Source organism: Amia ocellicauda, chromosome 19, assembly GCF_036373705.1.
Source record: "Amia ocellicauda isolate fAmiCal2 chromosome 19, fAmiCal2.hap1, whole genome shotgun sequence".
Classification (NCBI taxonomy): domain Eukaryota; kingdom Metazoa; phylum Chordata; class Actinopteri; order Amiiformes; family Amiidae; genus Amia; species Amia ocellicauda.
Genome location: NC_089868.1, coordinates 11,843,501 through 11,865,180, shown reverse-complemented (window position 1 = coordinate 11,865,180; position 21,680 = coordinate 11,843,501). Strand labels below are relative to the sequence as shown.

Below are 21,680 nucleotides of genomic sequence, written 5' to 3'. Positions count from 1 at the left end.
TACTCAGAGAAATGTTTTTGTACACTTTGTTCGTGACACAATGTTTGGTTTTGGTTTCTTTATAAGGCTTTCTAATTCTCTACCACTGTTTTGTTTTTTTCACCAAAATTATTTTGAATAGTGTAACCTGCATAATGTCTTAAATGATGGTTTTATGCACTTTACATGCTACTATAGTATGTAAATACTATTGATACCAACATTTTAACTTTTTCAACTTTAAAATGTAAAATTTACCAAGTGATGGTGGATGTCAAAAGCTGCTTCAGGATTTCTGGGTAAGTTCTTTCCTGGAAAGTGGAAAAACTACAAATTCACCAGATTCAAGTCATTATTATCAAGTCAACCAAGTGTTAGTGTTTCCTACTCCATGTTCTTACTCCTTGATAGTAATTATAGTTTCCATAGACCGTATGAAGTGTTGCGGTGTCCACGGCTGTGTGAAAGACTATTATTTTCTCCTTTCCAACAACAGAGGACATTAAAGGCAATGCTAATAGGCTAGTGCACAGTGTGTGATTTTTTAAATCAAATGTCTTCACAAGGTAAATAGTAACTTGTCTTTGCTACAACTAAGTGGTGCTGAAGAGGTGAGATGCACAAAAACATCACGTTCATAATTATTGCACACAGATATTATTGCTTATCATGTATTGTCCAAAGTGAAATGAAAACATTCACTTCTGTGGGCACCCAAACAGAACAATAGCACACAACAAAAAACAACCTAGATACAAATGTATTTGCTACCATGTTAATCCAATTTATTCTGAACTTGGTGTATTTTTCATTGCACTACATTCCATTTACATCCATTGCAACAGCCAGGAGAGCTGGCATGTTGTCTCTGGAAACTATGATTATATTTCTTACCAGACACCTTTATCCAGCTAATAATTCTTCAAATATATCATATTACTTTTACATACAATTACCTATTTATACAGCTGAGTTTTTACTGTAGCAATCTAGGTAAAGCACCTTGCTCAAGGGTACAACGGCAATGTCTCCCACTTTGAACCCACGACCCTCTGCTCAGGAGTCCAGACTGCTACTCCACCCTGCTGCCTATAATTACTATCAAGTAGTAAGAATATGGGGTAGGAAACACTAACACTTGGTTGACATGATAATAATGACTCGAGTTGCTGCGGGGAAGTCAAATCCCGAGATTTGTATGTTTTTCTGATATCCAGGAGGTTATGACCCTGAAGGCAAATACAAGCTGGTGTTTGTCATCCTCCATTATTTGGTAAGTTTTCAATGTTTAAGTTTCATAAGTTGCTTATATGATAGAAACGATTTAGAAGAGAGGTATACGTCTTGGGTAAAATGTAAAGACGCATACAAAAATAATTTCAGGAACCGTGCCAGTTTCCCTTTAAGATACCGAATATATGGAAATATTAAAAACTAGAGAAAAATCTATCCAGTGCGTTATTCACAAAGCCTCTGTTATTCGGTATGCTGTTATAACCCCAGCAACGGTCCAGGCAGTTGTCTTTGAGGAAAAATGTGTCAGAGGTTGGAATAAAAAGAATGACGAATAACCAAAAAAAAGTCAATTACGCAAGATACATACAGAACGATATGTACAATTCCAGACAAATTTCAATAATATACACAGCTCTGTTAAAGACATAGGTAATCAATGTAACACTCATTAAAATATTGTCCTTGCTGAAGGAGACAGGAATGACTTCTAGTTTCCTCTCAGGATTCCACCTTTTCTTTTTATTTTCTTTGTCAATGGAGAACGGTGTCAAAATCAATCTGGCAATGTCCACATTCATCTGCTCTATCAAACTGCAAAAGCCAGTTCTTCATCCCTTTCTTTCCTGCCACCCGTCTCACTGTGGGGAGTTTCCAGGAATATTTCGGTTTCGTGGAAAGCTTTGCAACTACAAGTTACCAGAAGCCAGGCTTAGATGTTGATGGAGAAAATATGTGCTTGGGTGCTTTACCTCAGACTCTTGTGTTCATGCCAAACACACCTCCTTCAACACACTGCACACACACACACACATACTGTTTAGCAGGGGGCAGTGTGGGTCTGTCCTGTAATTTTGTGTTGAGATACAAAGCCTGCACATAAGGTCATTTTCCCTAGTAAGAAAACACTTTTGCAATTAGAATGCAATTGTTTCAGTTTGTTCTGTTTGAGTGTTTTGTACATCAAATCAAAATACAACATAATTGCAGGAAAAATGTACTGGGAAGTGTGTGAACCCCCAGTCTCTAAACAACCTAACACAGAGAAGAAGATTCAAAGAATGCAGCCGTTTTATTTAAGCCCTTACCATTTCCATCTATTGCAGACCTCTCATTTTCACTGGATGGTGGAATAACGATTTCGGGCATTATGTTCAAGGGCCCAAAACTGTGCTGTTTCTTCCCTGAATTCAATTTTATGGCTACGCTCTGAATGCTGAAGCAATCACAGTTTGGGAATTGCACACTCCATACAAACCCCGACTAAAGACCTATTGTGAGCTGTGTCTGTGGAGACCGCTCCATCAGCAGATTCTCCCGTATTCATGTGTCAGAAACCAAACACACGCGTCAGCTGTGCTTTGCAAACACTGAGATACAAAAATAACATTCTTAAGAGGAGGAAAACAACACTGAATGAAGTCCTTCTCAAACATCTTCTATTTATTTACTCACCACCCTCACTCTTACAGTGTGACCCTGTCCTACATTTTTTGTAATCATACGTAGGCCCATGGGGTTATTTTCTGGACTGGCTGGGACTCAATTCTGAATTATATAACCTAGAAAAGAACTAGACATTACATCAGCAGACGGTTCGAGTTGAAAAATAAATTAAATTAATAAAAGCTATATAAAATCGCACTGCCTTAGCTACACTTCAATTATGGCGGCTAAGTCCTGGGAGAAGAATTTCAGTGCTTAGCTTTTGTGTAGAATACGGGAATGCTTTCAAAGCAACAAGTAAGCATTTTTCTCAGCGCCATGACAACTTTAAACACAGTCTAATAAACATTAATCTCACTTTTCGGCAGGGAATGATCTTTCACTAAGGACATTATCCTTTAAGGGGGGTATGTTCTTCAACTGGCTCCAGCTATAGCAATGTTTCAGTTCATATATTATAAAGCTCTCCAAGTGAGGTTTATCCAGCTTTGTTCTCGAAAAAAAAAACGCTGGTTTGCTTTTGACCCCCATGAAGAACAAAACCCTCTTTTGTCATTTTTTAAGCCAAGCAACCCTGCGTGCCAAATTACAAAGTGTCCCGGCATTCTTGGGCAATATTGCCAGAGTCCGGGCAAGCTGGCCTTTATATTGGGTCACATATCTTAACTGGTCATGCTTAATTTAAGGAAAACACTCAGTTTCCTTTCATAGTATGTCTCTTAAATCATCCTCAACAAGCATCAGTCGTAATACACTGGTATGCCCCCTGTGCTTAAGATAAAATAAATGTCCACTTTTTCAAGTATTTTGAATATAGTCTGCAGAATAAGAAGAAGAAGAGGAAGACGGTAGTTTTTACTCTGTCTTAGCAGGTATATGAAAGCCCTGTCGAATATTATAAACCACCTGATCATTAGCTTATGCACATATAGTTCAGTATAAGAATGAATAAACTGTGCTTTTTAACATTTATATAAGTCATGATATTTGAGTATATTCAAAGTCAACACAGCCCTGTTTAGGTAGTAAACGTATATTTTCACAAGGGGGCGCCCGTGTGCAATACTAGCGCCAAGCCTCCCCCAAAGCGAGGAAAGCACTGTCGCAATGATAGATGCAAACCGGAATACGGCAGTATTTCCACGTGGGGCTGTGGCTGTGTGTTTGGTAGGTGATTCCGGTGATCGCAGTTTGTTTAGTATCAAAGATGGAAAGTTTAATTGTTTCGGAGACTCAGAACGACAGCGTCGATATCACAGACGAAAGCACAGCAACCAAACGAAAGATATCACTTTCAAAGTAAGTATATTCGTGACGTGATTATTATTCCGAGGAGACGAAGTTTAGTTACTGTATACGTCGTGCACTAGCAAGCTATCTGAAAACGATACAATGTGACTGATTTGTTTCTGTTATTATTGCGGTTATATCCAGATTTAGCAATAAAGTGGCAATGTTTCTGTGAAAAGTGATGTGAGTTTAATGCACAGTGTTTAATGCACAGCTGCGAGGCGTGTGGTGCTGAGGAGGCGAGATACAGGTGTCCCGGATGTCTGCAACACTCCTGCAGGTACGTCCTCTCCTGCGCAGTGACATCTCTGGAGTTACTCTGCCTTCAAAAACTGATTTAATAGACATCTGACCCCCACTTCTTACATGAATGTACCTCATCCAATCATCTCTAAGTGTGTGGCTTCACCACCATCAGTGGCATTTCTGTCTGTCTATCTAAGCATGTTTGTGTATGTGTTTCTTTATTTATTGGAGAAAAGAACAGCAATACACCTTGAAGTGTTAAGAAAAATCTGAAAGCATGACACTAACGTCTACATGTTCAGAAATAAACTGAGCAATACATTAAACCACAAGAATGCAGTCTGGAAAGTGTCCGTTTCTATTCCTATTTCACATTCGTTTCTAGTAAATTGTGCATTGTGATCCCCTGATGTCCTTTAACTAAATAAACACTCGCTCAAATACCATTTCGCCCCCCTATAAAATCAAGTGACTTATCAATGCTTAAGTATTTATATTGTTTATCGACCTGGATGCCCATTATTGATACTCAGATAGCTACACGTTAAAGTGACTTGACTTTCAATTCTTAATATTGGCCCTGCACATCAGCCTAATTGTGGCATAAAGCTGCCGAGTCTTTGTTGCACTGATTGACAGGCCATAACCTTCACTCTAATTGAAGTACCAAAGAAGCTCCCAGTCGTGTCTCCCTGGCACTTGACATCAAAGGATGAAATCGACGAGGTTGGGATCAGCCGATCGGAGGTCCTGCTCCCACTCGTGCTGTGATACTTCAAAGGCGGTCAAGCTACTCTATTTCACAGCAAGCCTGTGGGTTTGATTGATTAAAATGATTTTGTCATCAACAGGTGCTGTATCTCCAGAGCACAGCTTGTTTGCTTACAACTGTTGAGGGATTTGGTAGCATTTGTCTTGAGACACTGGAATTGCCTGTCACTCTTATTTTCCCCGATAATATATATTGAAAGCATGGACTTCCATTTCATTTAGCCTTGAAGATGAATCACTGGCAGCTCAGTCACTTTAGTCACAAACACCAGCAGGATGTATCTCAGCCATCATTTATATTTAGTTTTGTGCATCCTGTCACAAATGTGCCTGATTTTACAAGAAGAATAAGCTAATATGAAACCGCTCTTTCAGATTTATATTATGAAATCTTATCTGGAATTGTCTGATTTGACATTTTATTTATGAGTCTAAAGTCCGACACGATTTTTAAAGGAATGACTGCAAACTAGTTGATATTTCTTAATCTCAAGGTGCGAGTTGTTTATGAAAAGTCGCTTTCAATCTCTAATTGGTTTTTAAACCTCTTTAAATATGTACTTTCCTGTTTTCTTTGGCTTTGCAGATGATGTAGCATTTGCAGAAATGCAAATGTGGAACACCCTAGGTACAGATTCCTGATTAGGAATGTATGTTTGTGTTGTAGGTGTCATTGTAGGTTCAAACCTAGTTGGCCACAGGAATTTGAGCATTTTCAGAGTGCCTCCTGTTCACTCAAGCCTCAGCGTTCATTCCTTAGAAATAACCTTGTGAAGTTTCATATTTGTTATTGGCAAATATTTTCCTCTTTGGGAAAGTCTATAATATATCCCAAATATCTGGCATTTCTGTACACACGTTAGGGCAGGATTAAGTAAAAGAAAAAAGTACATTAAACATACAGAATAATAGAATAAAGTGACCTTGACCTGGACTTATTTCCATAATACCATCATTAACAGCAGTGGTTTTCAAACCAGTCCTGGAGTCCCCCCTGCCCTGCTGGTTGTTGTTCCAAGTGAGGTCTTAATTGAATCCTTAATTGAACAAACAAAGCAATATACCATTAAGTAATAAAAACCTCGGTTACAGCAGTTCACTTTCTATTCTACGAATTACCTTCAGTGCCTTCTGGACTCCTATATACTAATATTGGACATTTGGGTGGCAACCTAAGAAATGAATTCTGCATGGATTTTTCCTGCAGTGGACATTTGCAGTTTGTTTGTCTTCACCTCATTTTACCGTGTTAAACCATGTTACAGGTAATAAATTGCCCATCTTGGAGACCATATATATATTTTTAGTCAATTAATTGTCTCAAAAGGATTTCTTCCAGTTCTGAAATATACAGATTCTTCAAAATATATATATTTTCATTGTATTCCTCTGAATAAAATCAGCTTTGTGCCGCTCTGTTTACCACGGATTCCACAGATTCCCAGCCAGATTTTTCTACGCAGCGGTCAGGGATTCTGCCGAAATTAAAAGCAACTCTGGTATTGTTTTCTCCAGAACAATCCGGGAGTAGTGCTGTGGAACTGAGAGATATGACAGGACCTCCTCAGAGCGAAACTTTGTATATCCGTGCGTATCATCGAGAAGAACTGCAGGCCGCGTTGAAATTGCCAGAACTTGAAACAGTTCAAAGACAAACGAGTGTAAATAATGGCATATTTAAAGTTCTGAAGGGACAGGGTTGATTAAATAAGCACGTTAAACAGCCGTACAAATGTTCTCGTTTGAGACAGTAGAGTACCCAAACTGTAATGTGAATTTGTTTCCGTGGCAGAGGAACAATTTTTACTCATGCAAGTTTACATTATAAGGTGAAAAGGTTTGTTTTTGTTAAGGAAAGTTTTGATAAAAAGTTTTTTGCCGAAGTATAAGATCACTTTAGTTGTTTTTTTGAGGGGTTGGGGGTTTCATTTTTAAAGAGGTTAGAGGTTTATCACCATTCATTGAAACACTTTTTAGCACCCTATTAAGTGGTTCTTTCCACCGCACTCTTAGGAAGGTGTCCCTGGACATGGTTGGACCTGTGCAAGAACATTAATATGTGAAATGTCCTTGATGCCTAGACAAAGAACACAAAGATCCTAGTTAAGCATTTGCATCAAGCTTGCATTAAATACAGATTGTGTATCAGGCTTTTCTTTTGTTCGGTGCTTCTGCAGCCTTTCAAATGAGGCGTTACACAAGATCATACTGTGGACATTTAAAACACCTGTTTTGCAGAAGTCTCCTACCTTCATTTGGTACATTAACCACATCCTTCCTCTCCAATCCTGTGTTGAATCTATGTGATGATGTGTTGGTGGCCAGTGGGTGTCACATTCCAGTGAATTTCCTGTTTAATTGTTTTTTAATCCAGTCACTCAGTGCAATAAAGCTACGGGGCCCTGGTTGTGAATTGTAAAATTGTCTGTTTGGGTCCCACTCAGTAAAGTGTATTAGATTAGTCATACTGATCTAATCTGTCTGTTTATATATATTTCCTGATTGGGTCTCCTCTATTTTTGAAGTGTTTCTCTGGTGAGCTGGTGTATTGGAATATGAAAAATAACTATGTAGGAGAATCATCCATTTTGTTTTAGATTTGCTCTGATAACTACCAGCTGCTTTTGCTTAAAACTGTCAATGTCTCAAGTTGGCCATATTGCATTTCTCACATGTCCCCTTCCCCTCTTCTGGACAGCTTACCTTGCGTGAAGAGACACAAATCGGAATCGGGCTGCAATGGTGTCCGAGATAAGACCGCCTTCGTGCGCCTCACCGAATTTGACGAAATCAACCTCCTCAGCGGTGAGCCGGTGGGACTCGTCAATAAACGCTTCCCTGTTCGTATCCGCTTGGCGTTCTTAAACTGTCATATTGTGTTTTTATCTGTGTCCCATCTATTTAGATTACAGGTTTCTGGAGGATACGGGACGCTTGGCAGAAGGTGCGAACAGGGATCCCCTTCAGCATAGGCCACTAACAACCAAATATGTGAGTTCACTGTCTGCTAAGATTTATCAGTATTTTCACTCAAACCAGAGTGGTATCCCTTATCTTATCTGTTTATACAAATTTCCTGATTGGGCCTCCTATTTTTGAGGGTTGTTTCTCTGGTGAGCTGGTCTACTGGAATAAGAAAAGGAATTGAAATTAAAAAAGGGCATCTCTCAGCGATTGCCAAGGAGCTGCATTTCCTGCCACCCTTAGCATTTGCTTGCTTCCTCGGGGGATATTATTGAGTGATAAATGGGACCGGAGGAGCACAGTGTAGGGAAGCATATTCATATTTCATGTGACATTACTGATTCAGAAAGCCTATAAATCTATCCCAGGATACAACAGTCATTTATACACTGCTTTTGTTGTGATGGAAGCCCAGTGTCTGAAGGCGTTCATTTAAAAATGAACATTCTCTCTACCACTTAATAATCTAAGGGTTACCTTGGTACTGAAATTATTATAAAGGTCATCCGAACTTCAGTAACTAGTATAAGTTTGCTAAAAGATGTCTGTAGCCTCACAGTGGTCCTCAGTCTTGTGTTAGGTAGGTGTAGCTGGCATCAACGGACATACAAAGTGAGTATTTGGAATTTCTGAGGAAAGATGAGGGTTGAATAATTTGAAATTATAAACTTTATATGATTTTTTTATTTGTATTTATTGAAGTCCCCTTTGCTTCCCTTGCTTTTACCTTCAGATCTTTTTATCTTATTAAATTCCTCCACCCCCCAATATACATTCCACTGGCTTGGTTCTATCAAACTGCTTTCATTCAGGGTTATAAAACAAACAACACGTTGATTTTAAAAGCTCAGGAAGCCAAAAAAAGGGTATTTTAAGAGAAACCAAATCTTTAAAAATAGATTTCAAAATTGTTTTAAATTAGTCTTGTGGTCGTGACCTTCTGAAGGATTTGACGTTTGGTAAACTGCGGCTTGGAGTTGGTCTCGACTGTAGAATGTCCGTCTTTGAATTGTCCCATTGTACCAACCCTCCCGACGTGTTATTTTTAGAGTAGATGTTTGATCAAGGTGGGTTTAGTTACTAAACGCAAGAAAGTCAGAGGAATCGGTCTACAGGTCCTGACAGGGCAGTTCTGGAGAGTTTGTGAGTGTTCGGCTACAATAACTGATCCGTCTTTGTCTTCCCTGCCCTCTCAGCTCAATCTAATGAAGAACAGGGCTCGCAAATTTAACTTGGATCTGAGGTTTCTCCCCATCGGGTTTTCGAGGAGAAAGGAAAACTCAACATTCTTCAGTAAAAAGTAAGGATTTTATTTGTTCATCCATCCATCCTCTTACTGTATATAAACATGTGCCAATTAAACAATCAATCCACAGACCCAAATATGTTCTAATTTCTCTTCATTGAGTAATCGGCATCTCTTGGTCCTGCCACAAGGTGTCACTCTTGATGAATAGACGTCAGACAGTGACAGCATCGTCAAGATTAAAATCAAAATCTGACACACAATATTGAATAGCATACATCAAGTGTAATTATTCAACTTTAAATCTATAGTAGCAACTTCTGTCTACGACTATATATTGCCTGGGAAGATATCTTTGTCAGAGTTTGATGAATATTTTAAAGCACACATAGCACTTATGCCATGTTGTCACAGATTTTTTTTTTTTTTTAATCCATTTGTTTTTGTGTCCAAGAAGATCGCAGGCTGTGGTCAATGATACAGAGGGTTTTGTGTCATCTAGAAGAAAATAGATCTATCATTTTCAGTACAGGAAATGAATGAATGAATGAATGAAAGACTAAGTAGATAGATGGATCGTTTAAAATAATGTAAGGGAAATGACTAACGTCTAGCAGAAATGAATACTATCAATCACCAAATGAAATGATTGAGTCTGACTTTTTTTTTTTTTTTTTTTTACCCCTTTCCCATTTATACTGTGAACCTGAATGAGTCGACTCCAGGGTGTCTACAGATGTCCATATGATTAGCATAACTTCACTTGCAAACTTGAATTAGTCATAATTTGAAAGTGATAGGTCAAACAGTGAAAGTAACCACATGACTAATCACTGATATTTTGTTTTAAATAGCAGGTCCCAAACAGTCACCCAGTGTTTTCTATTTCTCCCCATGTAAAACAACAACAGCCCAGCTAAACCAGCTATGAAATTAGTGTTGTTGTTGTATATTAAAACTTGACCGAGATGAAAGAAATATCTGATGCTAATCACTGCCATAAACCCAGCTCCCTAACGTTGTTTATGGCTCATGTGCTTTGTGTTCCTGGGTAGAAACGTCAGATAAAGCCGTTGCCAAATTTTATTCGGAAACGCTGTCCCCCGGCCTGCTGTTAAATGTCCCAGCAAGTTCAAGTCTGTCGTCTGTAATGAGACAGCCACTGGTTTATTTAAAATTTGATGCCTAATAGTCATATGGCATGGTTTAAATTTGTGACAATTTGCACTGCAGGAGAAAAAAAAAAACGAAAAAACATATATATATATTTAATATACACGCACAATAAATAGCACCGCAAAGGTTTCAGAATGTACCAAGTACATAATATAAAAAGCAGATGTTTATACTCGAGTGACTGCAGATGGTTAGCGACATATTCATGATACAAACTCTCACTGCCAGATAAAAAGAAATAATTACTGGCGGCTGGGTTTAGAAGTGTTCATGTTTGGCTGAGGGGTTGGGGCATGGGTGTGTGAATAAAAACATTCCTTTCCTCCCCTTGGTTACTGATGGTGGATAAAGGGCACACAACAAAGTGTTTAACTGGAAATATCTTTGATGATTACAGTTATTAATTACCTTTTGATATAAATGCAGGGTGAAGGTATACTTCAGAAAAAGAATGTGTGGAGCTGTTGGCAAGCTCAGTGAAACGTAGTATACATCTGTTTTGTTTTGTTTTGTGTCTGTTTTTTTTCCCTCCCATGTATACAAGTGTGTGCCCAGCAGAGAGATGTTTTTTTGATCATATTCCAGTTCTTCTTTTCAAACAAGTGCATACTTTTCTCTAGTTCAGTGTTTATCTCATTGTGCTGTGAATAACCACCAAAATAAGAAAAAATATATATATTATTCTCTCAACTTCTGCATATGCTTTTCATGTATCCAAGCAGAAGAAATTAGTGAATGTTTTACCTTTCAAAGTCATGTCCCTGCTTTGAAATTAATATCCAGCAAGCACAGATAAAGATGTTACTGACAGGTAGCAGTTCCCTAATTAACCACAGCTTCAGAAAACACCCACAGCTTCACGATTTCAGATCCAAGAGACCTGAATTGTGCAACTCTTCTTGTTTATTTGCATTACATAGGTACCTCGTCTGTTTTCAGACATCTTTCGGGTTTTGTTGTTTGGGTTTTGATTGGCTGCTGGCTCATATTTTGTGGCCTCTGTAATTCCACTGTAACGGATGTCACCTTTTAGAGCAGAAAATGTATGTTTGTTGGTCTCAAATACTACTACCTAAAGTGAGATTGGTCACACTACATTTTCCTGTGATAACCCTAGCATGCCTATATTCAATAAAATATGAAATTATGAATAAACAGTTTGATTCAAATGGACACATTTGATTTGGTAACTGACATCATTAAACCAACTTCAGCAAAATGAGTCTTCAAATTAATTAAAATCCTTTTGAAATAAAGAGACAATTATGAATGCTGAACTGCAAACAATAATGCACAGTACATGGTCCTCAAATGTAAGGAAACCATTGGTCCCACTCCTATTCTACCCTTTACCAGAACCCCCAAAATGACATAACTGACTACTGTGAAATTGTGTGGCTGTAAATGCAGTGTGAGCTCAAGCATTTACAAATTTGAAGAGTGTGCGATGTTTTCATGAAAGGCATGTCCTCCCCAGGTACTGAAGCATTAGGCCTTTTTCAGACAGATCGACCAGGCTACCATGTTGCATTCTTTCGGATAAATCACTGCCAACATCCTTTGCAGGGATTAAAAACGCTGCCTAGTCCCTCTGGTCCGACCTTCATGGTTTCTTCAACTAAGCAAGGGTAACGCCGGCCTTCGTACGTAACAATGGCAGTACTCATTTACTGCCAGCTCGGTGGTTTTGAATGGATCCAGCTGATGTTGGAAACCCAATGTCAAACACACTGACCACTTTCCAGTCGGGCTGAATTCCTCGCAGAAATGGACTGACTGTGCTGACCTCAAGTTGTGTGTTGCCCAGCATTCTAGCTTGGTGAATGCCGTGAGTGTTTGGGAATTTCTTTGAGCAGTTCTGCTCCCACCTGTTTGCTCATTCATTTTGCGCCTTCTTTACCACATCCTTTGAAATATAAATTATGCAGATATGAGGTCATGGATCTTTTGCAACCTTGAGCAAAATCTGCTATGTTGACAGAGTCCCGAATTGACACAGCAATTAAATATAGTACCCCCTTATTAAAACCAGAATAGTGCATCACAGTCAACATTCCTATGTGCATATTCTTTGTAAAAGTAGATTTGAACAATAACACAACACGTTTTGTTACTAATACACATCAAGGCCATTTTACAGAGCTTATTATTGAATATCAAGTGATATCGGGAATGTTTACCTATTTTAAATCAAGATTTTGTAAAGGAAATGAGGATGGAATAGTACCATGGGGCTTACTGTCATAAAATAAACAAATGATTGACCTTTGATGTCTCATTTAAACTATCTCCTCCGATTTAAACTGTACTCTGATTAATTGATGAAGAAAACAAGTACAGTGATTACAAAGTTACGTCAGTTACTTGTGAATAAAAAAATACCAGAATAAAATATTGGAAACGGATAAGGGTTCACATGTATCAGAATATAAATGTATCACTGAAATTCCTATATACACATTCAACATACAAAAACATACATCCATTTCGAACTGATCTAACAAGTCATGTATATACTTATTTGTTAAATATTTACCAAAAATGTACTTATTATTTCCTAAATAGTTTGGAAGCTTGTATTCTGCATACATTAATCCCTGGATTAATTTGAAATAGTAACTTTCTTACAGCTGCTTCAGGATTGCATTGGGTTGTGACTTTGATTAAATTACGTAAACTTGGGTACAATTTTCTAAAATGGCCACCAGGTCACATGACCCAACAAGCATACAAATGTTTGACATCATTTATTCACTTGGGTTGATAATAATTAATAACTTTTTATTACAGAGACTGAACTTTTTTGTGGAATTGGCCTTCATTTCTCATTCTCCTGCGTTCTGTCGCCTGGAATTTGAATCACTTGACACGGCACTCTTTACAGTTTCTATGCGTGGATCGATCTTGTGAAATCGAGAGGAGTCTGAACTGAGCTTCGAATGTAACTGCACGTTGGGAATGAAGTCAGACATGAGCTTAGTGCCAGCTAAATGAGGGAGCTTAGAAAACATCTGCCTTGGATCTACCACTCCTTTTCCTCTAGCTCGCCCATTTAAAGCTTCACGCATCGCATTATGTGGGCCTGATAAATTTTCATTCAGAAAATCCTTTAATCTTGACCCAAGACATCCTGAAATGTAGTTTTGGCTTGGGATTCCCTTGATGAGTATCACATGCTACAACGACAAGATATAGTTTATAGCAATAAATGGAATTCACTCTCCACTGCCTGCCAGGCACTTGCCTACCGCTGCTCTGAACAATCTGGCTTGTTTTTTCACTCCTGAGCTCTCATTATAGTCATTTAGTAGCTGCAACACATCCACGGTGATGAATACTTCTGAGCAGTCTTGTTCTCTGCTCCTTATTTTGGCTTTATCAATCATGGAAGAGGTCTTCACCTTTTTCTGCTTCCAATCGATGCAGGAAATGCAGGAAAATGTTAGAAGCCCACATTACGGTGGTAGGCAAGCATTATTCTCCTCTGTATTCAAACCACATCCTAAAAAAATAGATCTACCATCTCTGCTAGGGGCAGTGGCTGTTAATCAACCCTGCATTTCCATCATACAGTACTTTTCATTAACACTCCTGCTCTTAAAATAGCTGTGTTAATGTTATCTATATGGTGTTTACCTTTTTGCTGATGAACCAGAGCTTAAACCTATAGTCAGCAGTATGTAAACCACCAATTATTCTATATAGTACTTTTGCTTCATGGCTTAGGCAAGATTAGATTTTCTCTGTGTGCAGCTTCTGTTTGATGAATTGTAAAAAGTTTGTCTAGAGATTATCATGTGTTTAACCAGCAATGCAATTACTGTAAATAAATTGCTTTGTTTAAACATGCATGATGTTATTCACACAGGACTTGTTTTGTCTGTGCTTCATCATAACTAAAACTAATTAATGGCTTGTTCAATCTAAGAAGCAGGAATAATTGAACATATATTAACTGGAGCATCAATCAAACAGTTATTTGACTATTCAAATTCAGATGGATTGGTGCTAGGAAGAGTTAAAAGTTATGAGTTCATGGATTGATTTTTCCATGTATTTATTGTCAGGTTATTCTTATCACAAGGGAAATCTACTTTTCAATTAATTTCGCTCCAGGAGTCAATCCAATTAATTAATTTAGCCTCTGCACCGGCTTGAAGTACAAAAGTAAAAACCAGAAAGATGAATGAAAAAGTATGACTGACCATAACGTGAACCACTTGGTGATCTGGCTTTTTGTTCTGTAACGCCTTTAGGTGTGCGTTCCACCTTCCGCTGTTTGTTAATGTCCCCGATGCTTTATGAAACCTATTAGAAGTAATTGCTAGCTTAGCATTGTAAAGCCTGCCTCATGTGCCCAGGCTTGCTGGCTGGTCATTGAGCAACCAAAGGCATAACGTGGGGGTTTTCCAAGGGAGGGGGTAGTACATCTGCAGGAGTAAGTCAAATATGGGACTGTTGGCTGCTGGAGAGAGAGACAGGGATGTGGCAGGTTGGCAGCAATGTCCACTTCTTTGAAGTCAAGGGAATCTTGCTGCTTTGGGGACAAAAAAAATACCATGACATTCAAGAAATCTCAACACCTAGGATGTTAGTCATTGTTTGAAGCCTAGACTGATATGATCTATTACTTCTTTAATAAATATACGCTGTATCATGTTCAGATATACAAAAAAAATAAAAAAAAATAAGGATCTTTTATACTGATACTACAGAAAGGTATCTAATCTCCCGAACTAGCAGAGTGACGTGTGACTTTTTATTTTGGATTAGACTGGACCTTGTGGCCCAGGCTGTGTTTATCCAGCAGGACATATCGCCTAACCCCTTTGAACCAAGTCGGTGTCTCTTTCATATTGTTCATTAATTTGATTGTTATTGTATTATTTAGATAACATTGTATATTTTAGATAAGATCTTAACACCTGGAAGGTGACTTGTTTAACATGGAATTACATGGAACTTTGGAAAGATGGGAAATTGACAGAAGATAAGCCTTTCTTTGGAAGTAAGTCTATTTCCTTTCTATGAAGTATGTTTAAGTTGGTTACAACAAGTCTTAGTGTTAATGAGATACTTGTGGATTAAATAGACTCCTTAAATAGTCTCATTCAGACGGTCACAGATCACTCAGTTTCGATCGGATTTCTTTGCAAATAGTCTTGTTTTCTTCAGAACAACCTAACAATTAATCCAGTATATCCAGTATTATTTGATTTTCTATCAAACACGGAGAGGTTCAGATCCAATTATGTAAAATTGTTGTGTATTAGTACACTGTGAATAGTTTTGCATCTTGACATTTTGAGCTCTCTTCGGGATTGTGTTGCTTCTACCAAAACGTGCATGGTCATGTTTTGATCAGTAGACTGTCTGGTTCCAGAATATGTCGTAATTGGCAATATTTTCTGAGATTTTTTGTTCCTACTCAGACCAAGTACCCCCCCCCCCCCCCCCCCCATTTCAGAATGGGGGTGTGGGGGCGTAAATAGGGGCTGGTATAAAAATGAAATTTTTCACATCGGAGAATGCTTACATCATTAGAAAGCTGAGAGTCTCGGCTTTCATGGGATACCAAACACTTGGCAAACAACACAACAGTGAAGAGTACACATGGGATTAAAGAGAAGCACACGGATTTGGACCAAAGGGGTTTCTCAGCTTAAGGGGTTACATTTTGTTAAACAAAACGATTCCACGATTTCCAATTATTTATTTGTTCTTTGCTTTAATTTCAGAGTACATTGAGACATTAAACTAAGTAGATTTCAATAAAACCTGGAAAAATTGAGGTGTTCTAAAACTTTTCACTGGTAGTGTACATTATTATATCAAAATAGCAAAGCAGCATATGCATTCCTCAGTTTGGAGAAATGTAGGGCTTTCAATTTAGCATAACTTCAATCAAAATGTATTTCCAGTGTTTTTGGGACTGGCAGATGTCTTTCATATATCTTTAAAAACAGTGGTTTGATTAGATAGCATTTCCCAATTCAAAGTAGGTTTCCCCTCCAGCTTGTTCTGTCAGATCATAATACATGTATAGACTATAACTTGTTGCATGGAAACATATTAAATATTATTGTCAGTGGCAGCAGGGCGTTTGCACAGGTTTTGGGCTAAACAGGTCATTTTACTATAGTCATTAGGAAGTATTGGCCAAAGTAATCTTTGAATTGAGTGCTTTGTTTCTGGTTGAACTGAATAAGGTTGTATTCGGAATTGTTAATGAATGGAAAAGAGACAAGCTCCCATTCTGCTGTACAAACATTAGAGGAAAGTAGGTAGCGTCCTTTTCAGGGCTATAACGTATATTAAATATGAAAATTGGAAGCAGAAATCAGTCTGCAACCTCTGCTGGTAGTCATTTCAAGAAACTAACTACCGTACAGAAATCGTCATGCAGTCTTACTTAAAATCATAAGCACTGTTTGCATGAATGTTTTTCTTTCTTTTTTTTTTAAATAACTTAATTTATGATATTGGGACTGTCTTCTGCATGATTTCATACCAATTGCGACTTTTAATGTAGCAACCCACATGTTGTTTGTTTGGCATTTTGGTAGTTATGTGAACGGTAGCTAAAGGGAAGTCAGGTGACTGAACCATTTTGAATCCAATTTCTTTTTGCAAAGAATGACACACTTTACTCCCAAAACACCAGCACAACCAGTGCATTGAGTGGCTCACTCAGTCATAGTCTTTAAATAATGATTTTTGTGTACAGTAACACCTTTTATACATTAGTTTATACATTATATCTACATTTATCTACAGCTTTCAGATTTAAATCCTTATATTTACAGACTATATTAACAGACCGACAGGCTTGACTGATGTTAAATGTGCTGTTTCCATGGGTCAATCAGCTAAAATGTTTCACTAGGTAATCAAGACATAAAGTATACAAATTTGAATATATTAAAAAATTGATACACTGTGGAAGAACACGGTTCGGTTTTGTTTCAAATTGTCGGAAAGCACACAGAGGTACTACTATTCAAGCAGGTGTGTTTCGAGCAAAACTCCTGGCACCCGCGCCAACTTACTGACTTCTCTCGGTCTGTGATTTAATGACCGTGCATTTAATTTCCTAACGCCCTTTGTGAAACCGTATAGCGTAATTTGCATCTTGAATTACCCACTTTTACAAGAAAATATTTTCCTTTTGTGTCATCCGAAAAGGAGACGAAACCGTACCCTCACACCTGGCTGTCTATCTCTGTCTAAACAGCCCCCTCCACACCCACTCCTTTACCCTCCCTTCCCCATCCCACACCCACTCTCTCGCTCTCATGCCTGCCAGGCTTGGCTTCAGTTCCCCGTCCAGGACAGTGACAAAATAGCTCCCCACCTGGAGGGATGGTCCTCAACCCCCTAACCCATCCAAGTGGAGATGAATAAAATCTTGTCACCTGCCAGATCTGCTCCTGTCCATGTATTTTCTGGTGTAGCACTGCCATCTCAACACCAATACCACCTCCAGCTACATTTAAAGAAATATGATCATGTTTTTATTTTTGTTTAAACCCTCAAAGGTAACTTGAAAATGCCACCTTTCATATTTTCTGATGATCATTTTTTCTGTTAAAGGAATGCACTGCATAGTCTGTTGTTCAACTACAGGCTACGGTGTTTTACAAGAAGCAAACTGGTGCCAAGAATGTATGTCAATCAAGTCACACTTTGATGTCCGGGTCACACTCTGAGGAGCAAAAGGGGGAAAAAACAGACAGTGGAAAAACACTGACACAAAAAATAATGCAAGTCCTACCGAGGCTGCACTGAAAGAGCCAAACACTAACCCCTCTGTTTTTACACTTTGTTTTTATCTGTGTAGATAATGTCATGAAAACACACGTTGCGGATAAAAAAAAAACGCCTTTAAAAAATAAATAACTCTTTGAATTAGACTCTTATTGTGTGAAGGGTTGCCAATGAGTAGCATTATATCAAAGAAGAAGCTGAAAAATGATATTGTGTTTGGATAAAAAGAAGGGAAAATTGTTTGGCTTTTGCCAAGTAAAATACTGTCAGTCCTCATTTCAGATTTTTTTAATTCTGTTCTTGAGGACTTTTCGTACAGCTTCTTCTTTCTTCTTCCTGGCAGATCATTTAACTTTTTTTTTCCTCCCTCTGTCTTCCTCCTGCTGAATCATATAATAACCGGGTAACTGTCATGTGTTGAATAAGTGTTGGAAGGTGCGTTGAGTTACTGTAGTATTCAAGAGACAGTATGTAGTTTTATGCAGTGCTGTGATTGCATGTGTACAAATACGTTTTGAATGCATTTAAGGACACTTGGCAACCTGGGTTTTTGTCCATTGTTTTGCTATCTGCTTATACATAACTATTCCCCATAGATATTCATGACCCAGCTTGGAGACCACATATCACCCAACCCTGACAAGTCAAATGAACCCATTGCACACAATCTGCAAAACACGAAATCGTTGTCGATTCTTGAATGATGTTTCACATAACCTAGATCAGAATTTCAAATCTGCATTTGCATTCAGTCAGTTCAAGCCCATTCATCCGTTTTCAATTTAAAGATGTCCAAGAAATGGAGAAAAGCAGAGATGCAACGTGTTTAAGTGGGCATCCACACTTTGAAGGTCACAAAAGGAAATGTCTGCAAAGTTCTCAGCAGGACAGCCCCAGTAAGGAGACGTTGACCTTTCAGTGACATGCATCTGTCCTTACCTATTGTAAAACTTGAACACAGCTGCTTTTTTACAGTTGGTGATGGAAGCCAAACACAAGACTTTTAACCGCCCCCTATTTTCTCTTTAAACCTTCAGGGAACAGAAGTTCTTTTGGCATCTGAAACTCACTTTTCCCCAAAGCCATGCAGAATATGTGGAGAAAAGGTCAGTTCTAAATATATATATATATATGAGCTTTGAAGACAGTTCTTTTAAACGGAGAAAAAAAAAACAACAACAATCATGATAATTTGAAAAGACAATAACATCATCAGAAATGAGTGCTAATATTATTCAGATTTGATCTTACCAGCGATGTTAATACGTATGTGTGTTTTGGTGTTGCAATCCAAGAGTCGTTCTGTTCTTTTTGCAGACATTTATGTATTGAGGCGAAAGCAGCATTGGCGAGGCCCACATGCAGTTCGTTAGTCTGGGTTTTGAGGCTGCCCCTTCTTATTAATTAGGCGTGTGGATGACTAAACATTTAGGTTTGTTTCATGGTGCTCTCAGCTTGCGATTCCTCATGTTTTTACCGCTTTCTTGCAGGGTGCCAGGAGACCGAACGCTTGAGCAGATCTTAACCCCGTACATCCACCCCACAGAGTCTGAGCCAGTGAAACGACAGAAGTGAGTATCACTTTCCACAGGGGCCTGGCTGTTAAATAGCAAGAGGCAGGGCTATCGTAGAAATGCGGGATACAAGTGTTGCTACAACTGTGAAAATAACATACCTGTCATTTATTTATTTATTTATTCGAAATCCACCAAGTGCTCTCATAACTCCCAGTCTGTGGTCGCTTTGTTTGTCCGATGTCACTCGAAACAGCTGGAGAAGTTGCACCTTCCCGGACCTCGGAGGAGGAAAATACCGGGGAGTGAGATGAGAGAAACGAACCAGTGAAATTGCAGTAATGCACTTGGGCCTGGCTTTTGACAGTGGAATTAGATTGCTACCGGTGTTGTTTGTGTTTATATTTACTTCCACATTTAGGGAGGGACTTGGTTACATGTTTAGATTCGCCTCAAAAGAGGAGCTAGGTTTTGATCTGGTTTTGTGTATGTCCGATTTACTTTGAATACTTACACAGTGTCTTGTAAAATCATTAGATCATTAGAAAGTATGTTATTATGCCATGTCAAATTAGGGGACATTTAAACTTCCAACTTGCTCAGTTTTCAATCGCAAAGCTGAAGATGTTAATCAAGTGACTGTGAAACCACACACGTCTGACTGATAGCTTCTTTGTGTATGGAAAATATGAGTGCTACAGATTTTACAACTCAGGCCTTGAAATTGTCAGCCTATGCCATAAATTGAGTAGAGATTTTTCATTTTTGGAATAAATCTTCTCCCAAGGGAAGATAAGAACTACTTTGCTCTGTTTTTTGTATTTTGTAATAATAAATGCTTGCGTCCCCGACATGGAGATCAACCATTTCTCAGGCTGAGGGCTCACTGAAAGCTGCAGCTCGCTGAATTGATCTGCATTTTAGCAAACGTGTTGTTGTTTTTCTAATCGTCAGGCTGCAAGGACTTAAACTTAGGTAGGAGGTTGATTGAGGTCTTATTGATTGAATTATATTCCAATCTACTGAGACAGACCGACGCAAGGGAAGGATAGATGATTGTAATCAAGATGAAGTGAGAAGCAATCGCACACCTGTCCATTCTGCATGCTGTGCCACATTTTTGCGCGTTATTAATCTTCTCCAGCAGGGTGGTGATTTTCCACAGCTTGTGACAGACAATAGCTAATCACTTAACTGTTCTGTCAGTTTTTTTTGTGATGTATGAATGGCAATTTCCAGGGAGCTCTGTAGTCGGCAGTTTAATTGCTTTTGCTGGTTTTGTTTGTTAAAAAAAAAAAAAGCATGGTTGAATGCAACTCTTGTGATCATGCTAATTGTGTATGGGTGTCTTTGTTTATATTCAAATTCAAACGTTTTTGTTCACCGCCGTATTGAATTTCCGCTGGAATTTTAATTGTTTGAAGAGGCGTGTGTATTGGTTATCTGATGAAACCTTTCGCCTGTTGTTTTTGTATTATTTCTTCAGTTGAAATCGATTATGGAGGTTGGTTCTATTTAAAGCAACCATTTTTCATTTTGAGACAATTTTTTCTTTCATTTTGTATATTGTTTCTGCTGTGGTTCCAAGGTTTGTTTGCATGACTGCTGTTTATTGCTCTCTATCTCTCTCTATCTCTCTCTCTCTCTCTTTATCCTCACAGAAACCGTTTTGTTCATAGACTTTGTTCTGAGTGTTCTTAACTGTTCCGCTGCAAGAATGCCACCTGGCACTTTAGTCACTTCAGTAGTTGGATGACCTATTTATTTGAAATCTAATTGTAAGCTAGTCCAAAGACATGTTTTTTAGGTCAAATATTTTTGATATTCTTGGCACGTATTATGATACAGTCTCATACATTGTGTTGGAACAAAACCAGCACCATAACTTAGTGCACAGTGTCATAGCAGTAGTTGGTACAAGTAGAAGGGATACTACTATGACAATAATATCTTTAAAAATAAATAAATACATCACTAAAGATGTATTGCATAGTACACACTGTACAACATCACTCCTTATAAAATGGTTTGTGCTTTCTGTGGGATGG

At 38.3% G+C, this 21,680-nt stretch overlaps 1 protein-coding gene across 2 annotated transcripts in view; it reads left to right on the top strand.

Annotated features, from left to right (window-relative positions):
* The first annotated feature begins 3,779 nt into the window (after positions 1-3,779).
* Positions 3,780-21,680, top strand: part of znhit6 (zinc finger HIT-type containing 6) — a 28,809-nt gene continuing 10,908 nt past the window's right edge. For both annotated transcript variants that reach the window (XM_066691971.1, XM_066691970.1), the window contains exons 1-7: positions 3,780-3,957; positions 4,163-4,228; positions 7,664-7,770; positions 7,871-7,956; positions 9,126-9,229; positions 19,156-19,224; positions 19,609-19,689. In XM_066691971.1, the coding sequence (XP_066548068.1) occupies positions 3,866-3,957; positions 4,163-4,228; positions 7,664-7,770; positions 7,871-7,956; positions 9,126-9,229; positions 19,156-19,224; positions 19,609-19,689 (605 nt within the window). In that variant the 5' untranslated portion in view covers positions 3,780-3,865. The remainder of the gene's footprint in view (positions 3,958-4,162; positions 4,229-7,663; positions 7,771-7,870; positions 7,957-9,125; positions 9,230-19,155; positions 19,225-19,608; positions 19,690-21,680) is intronic.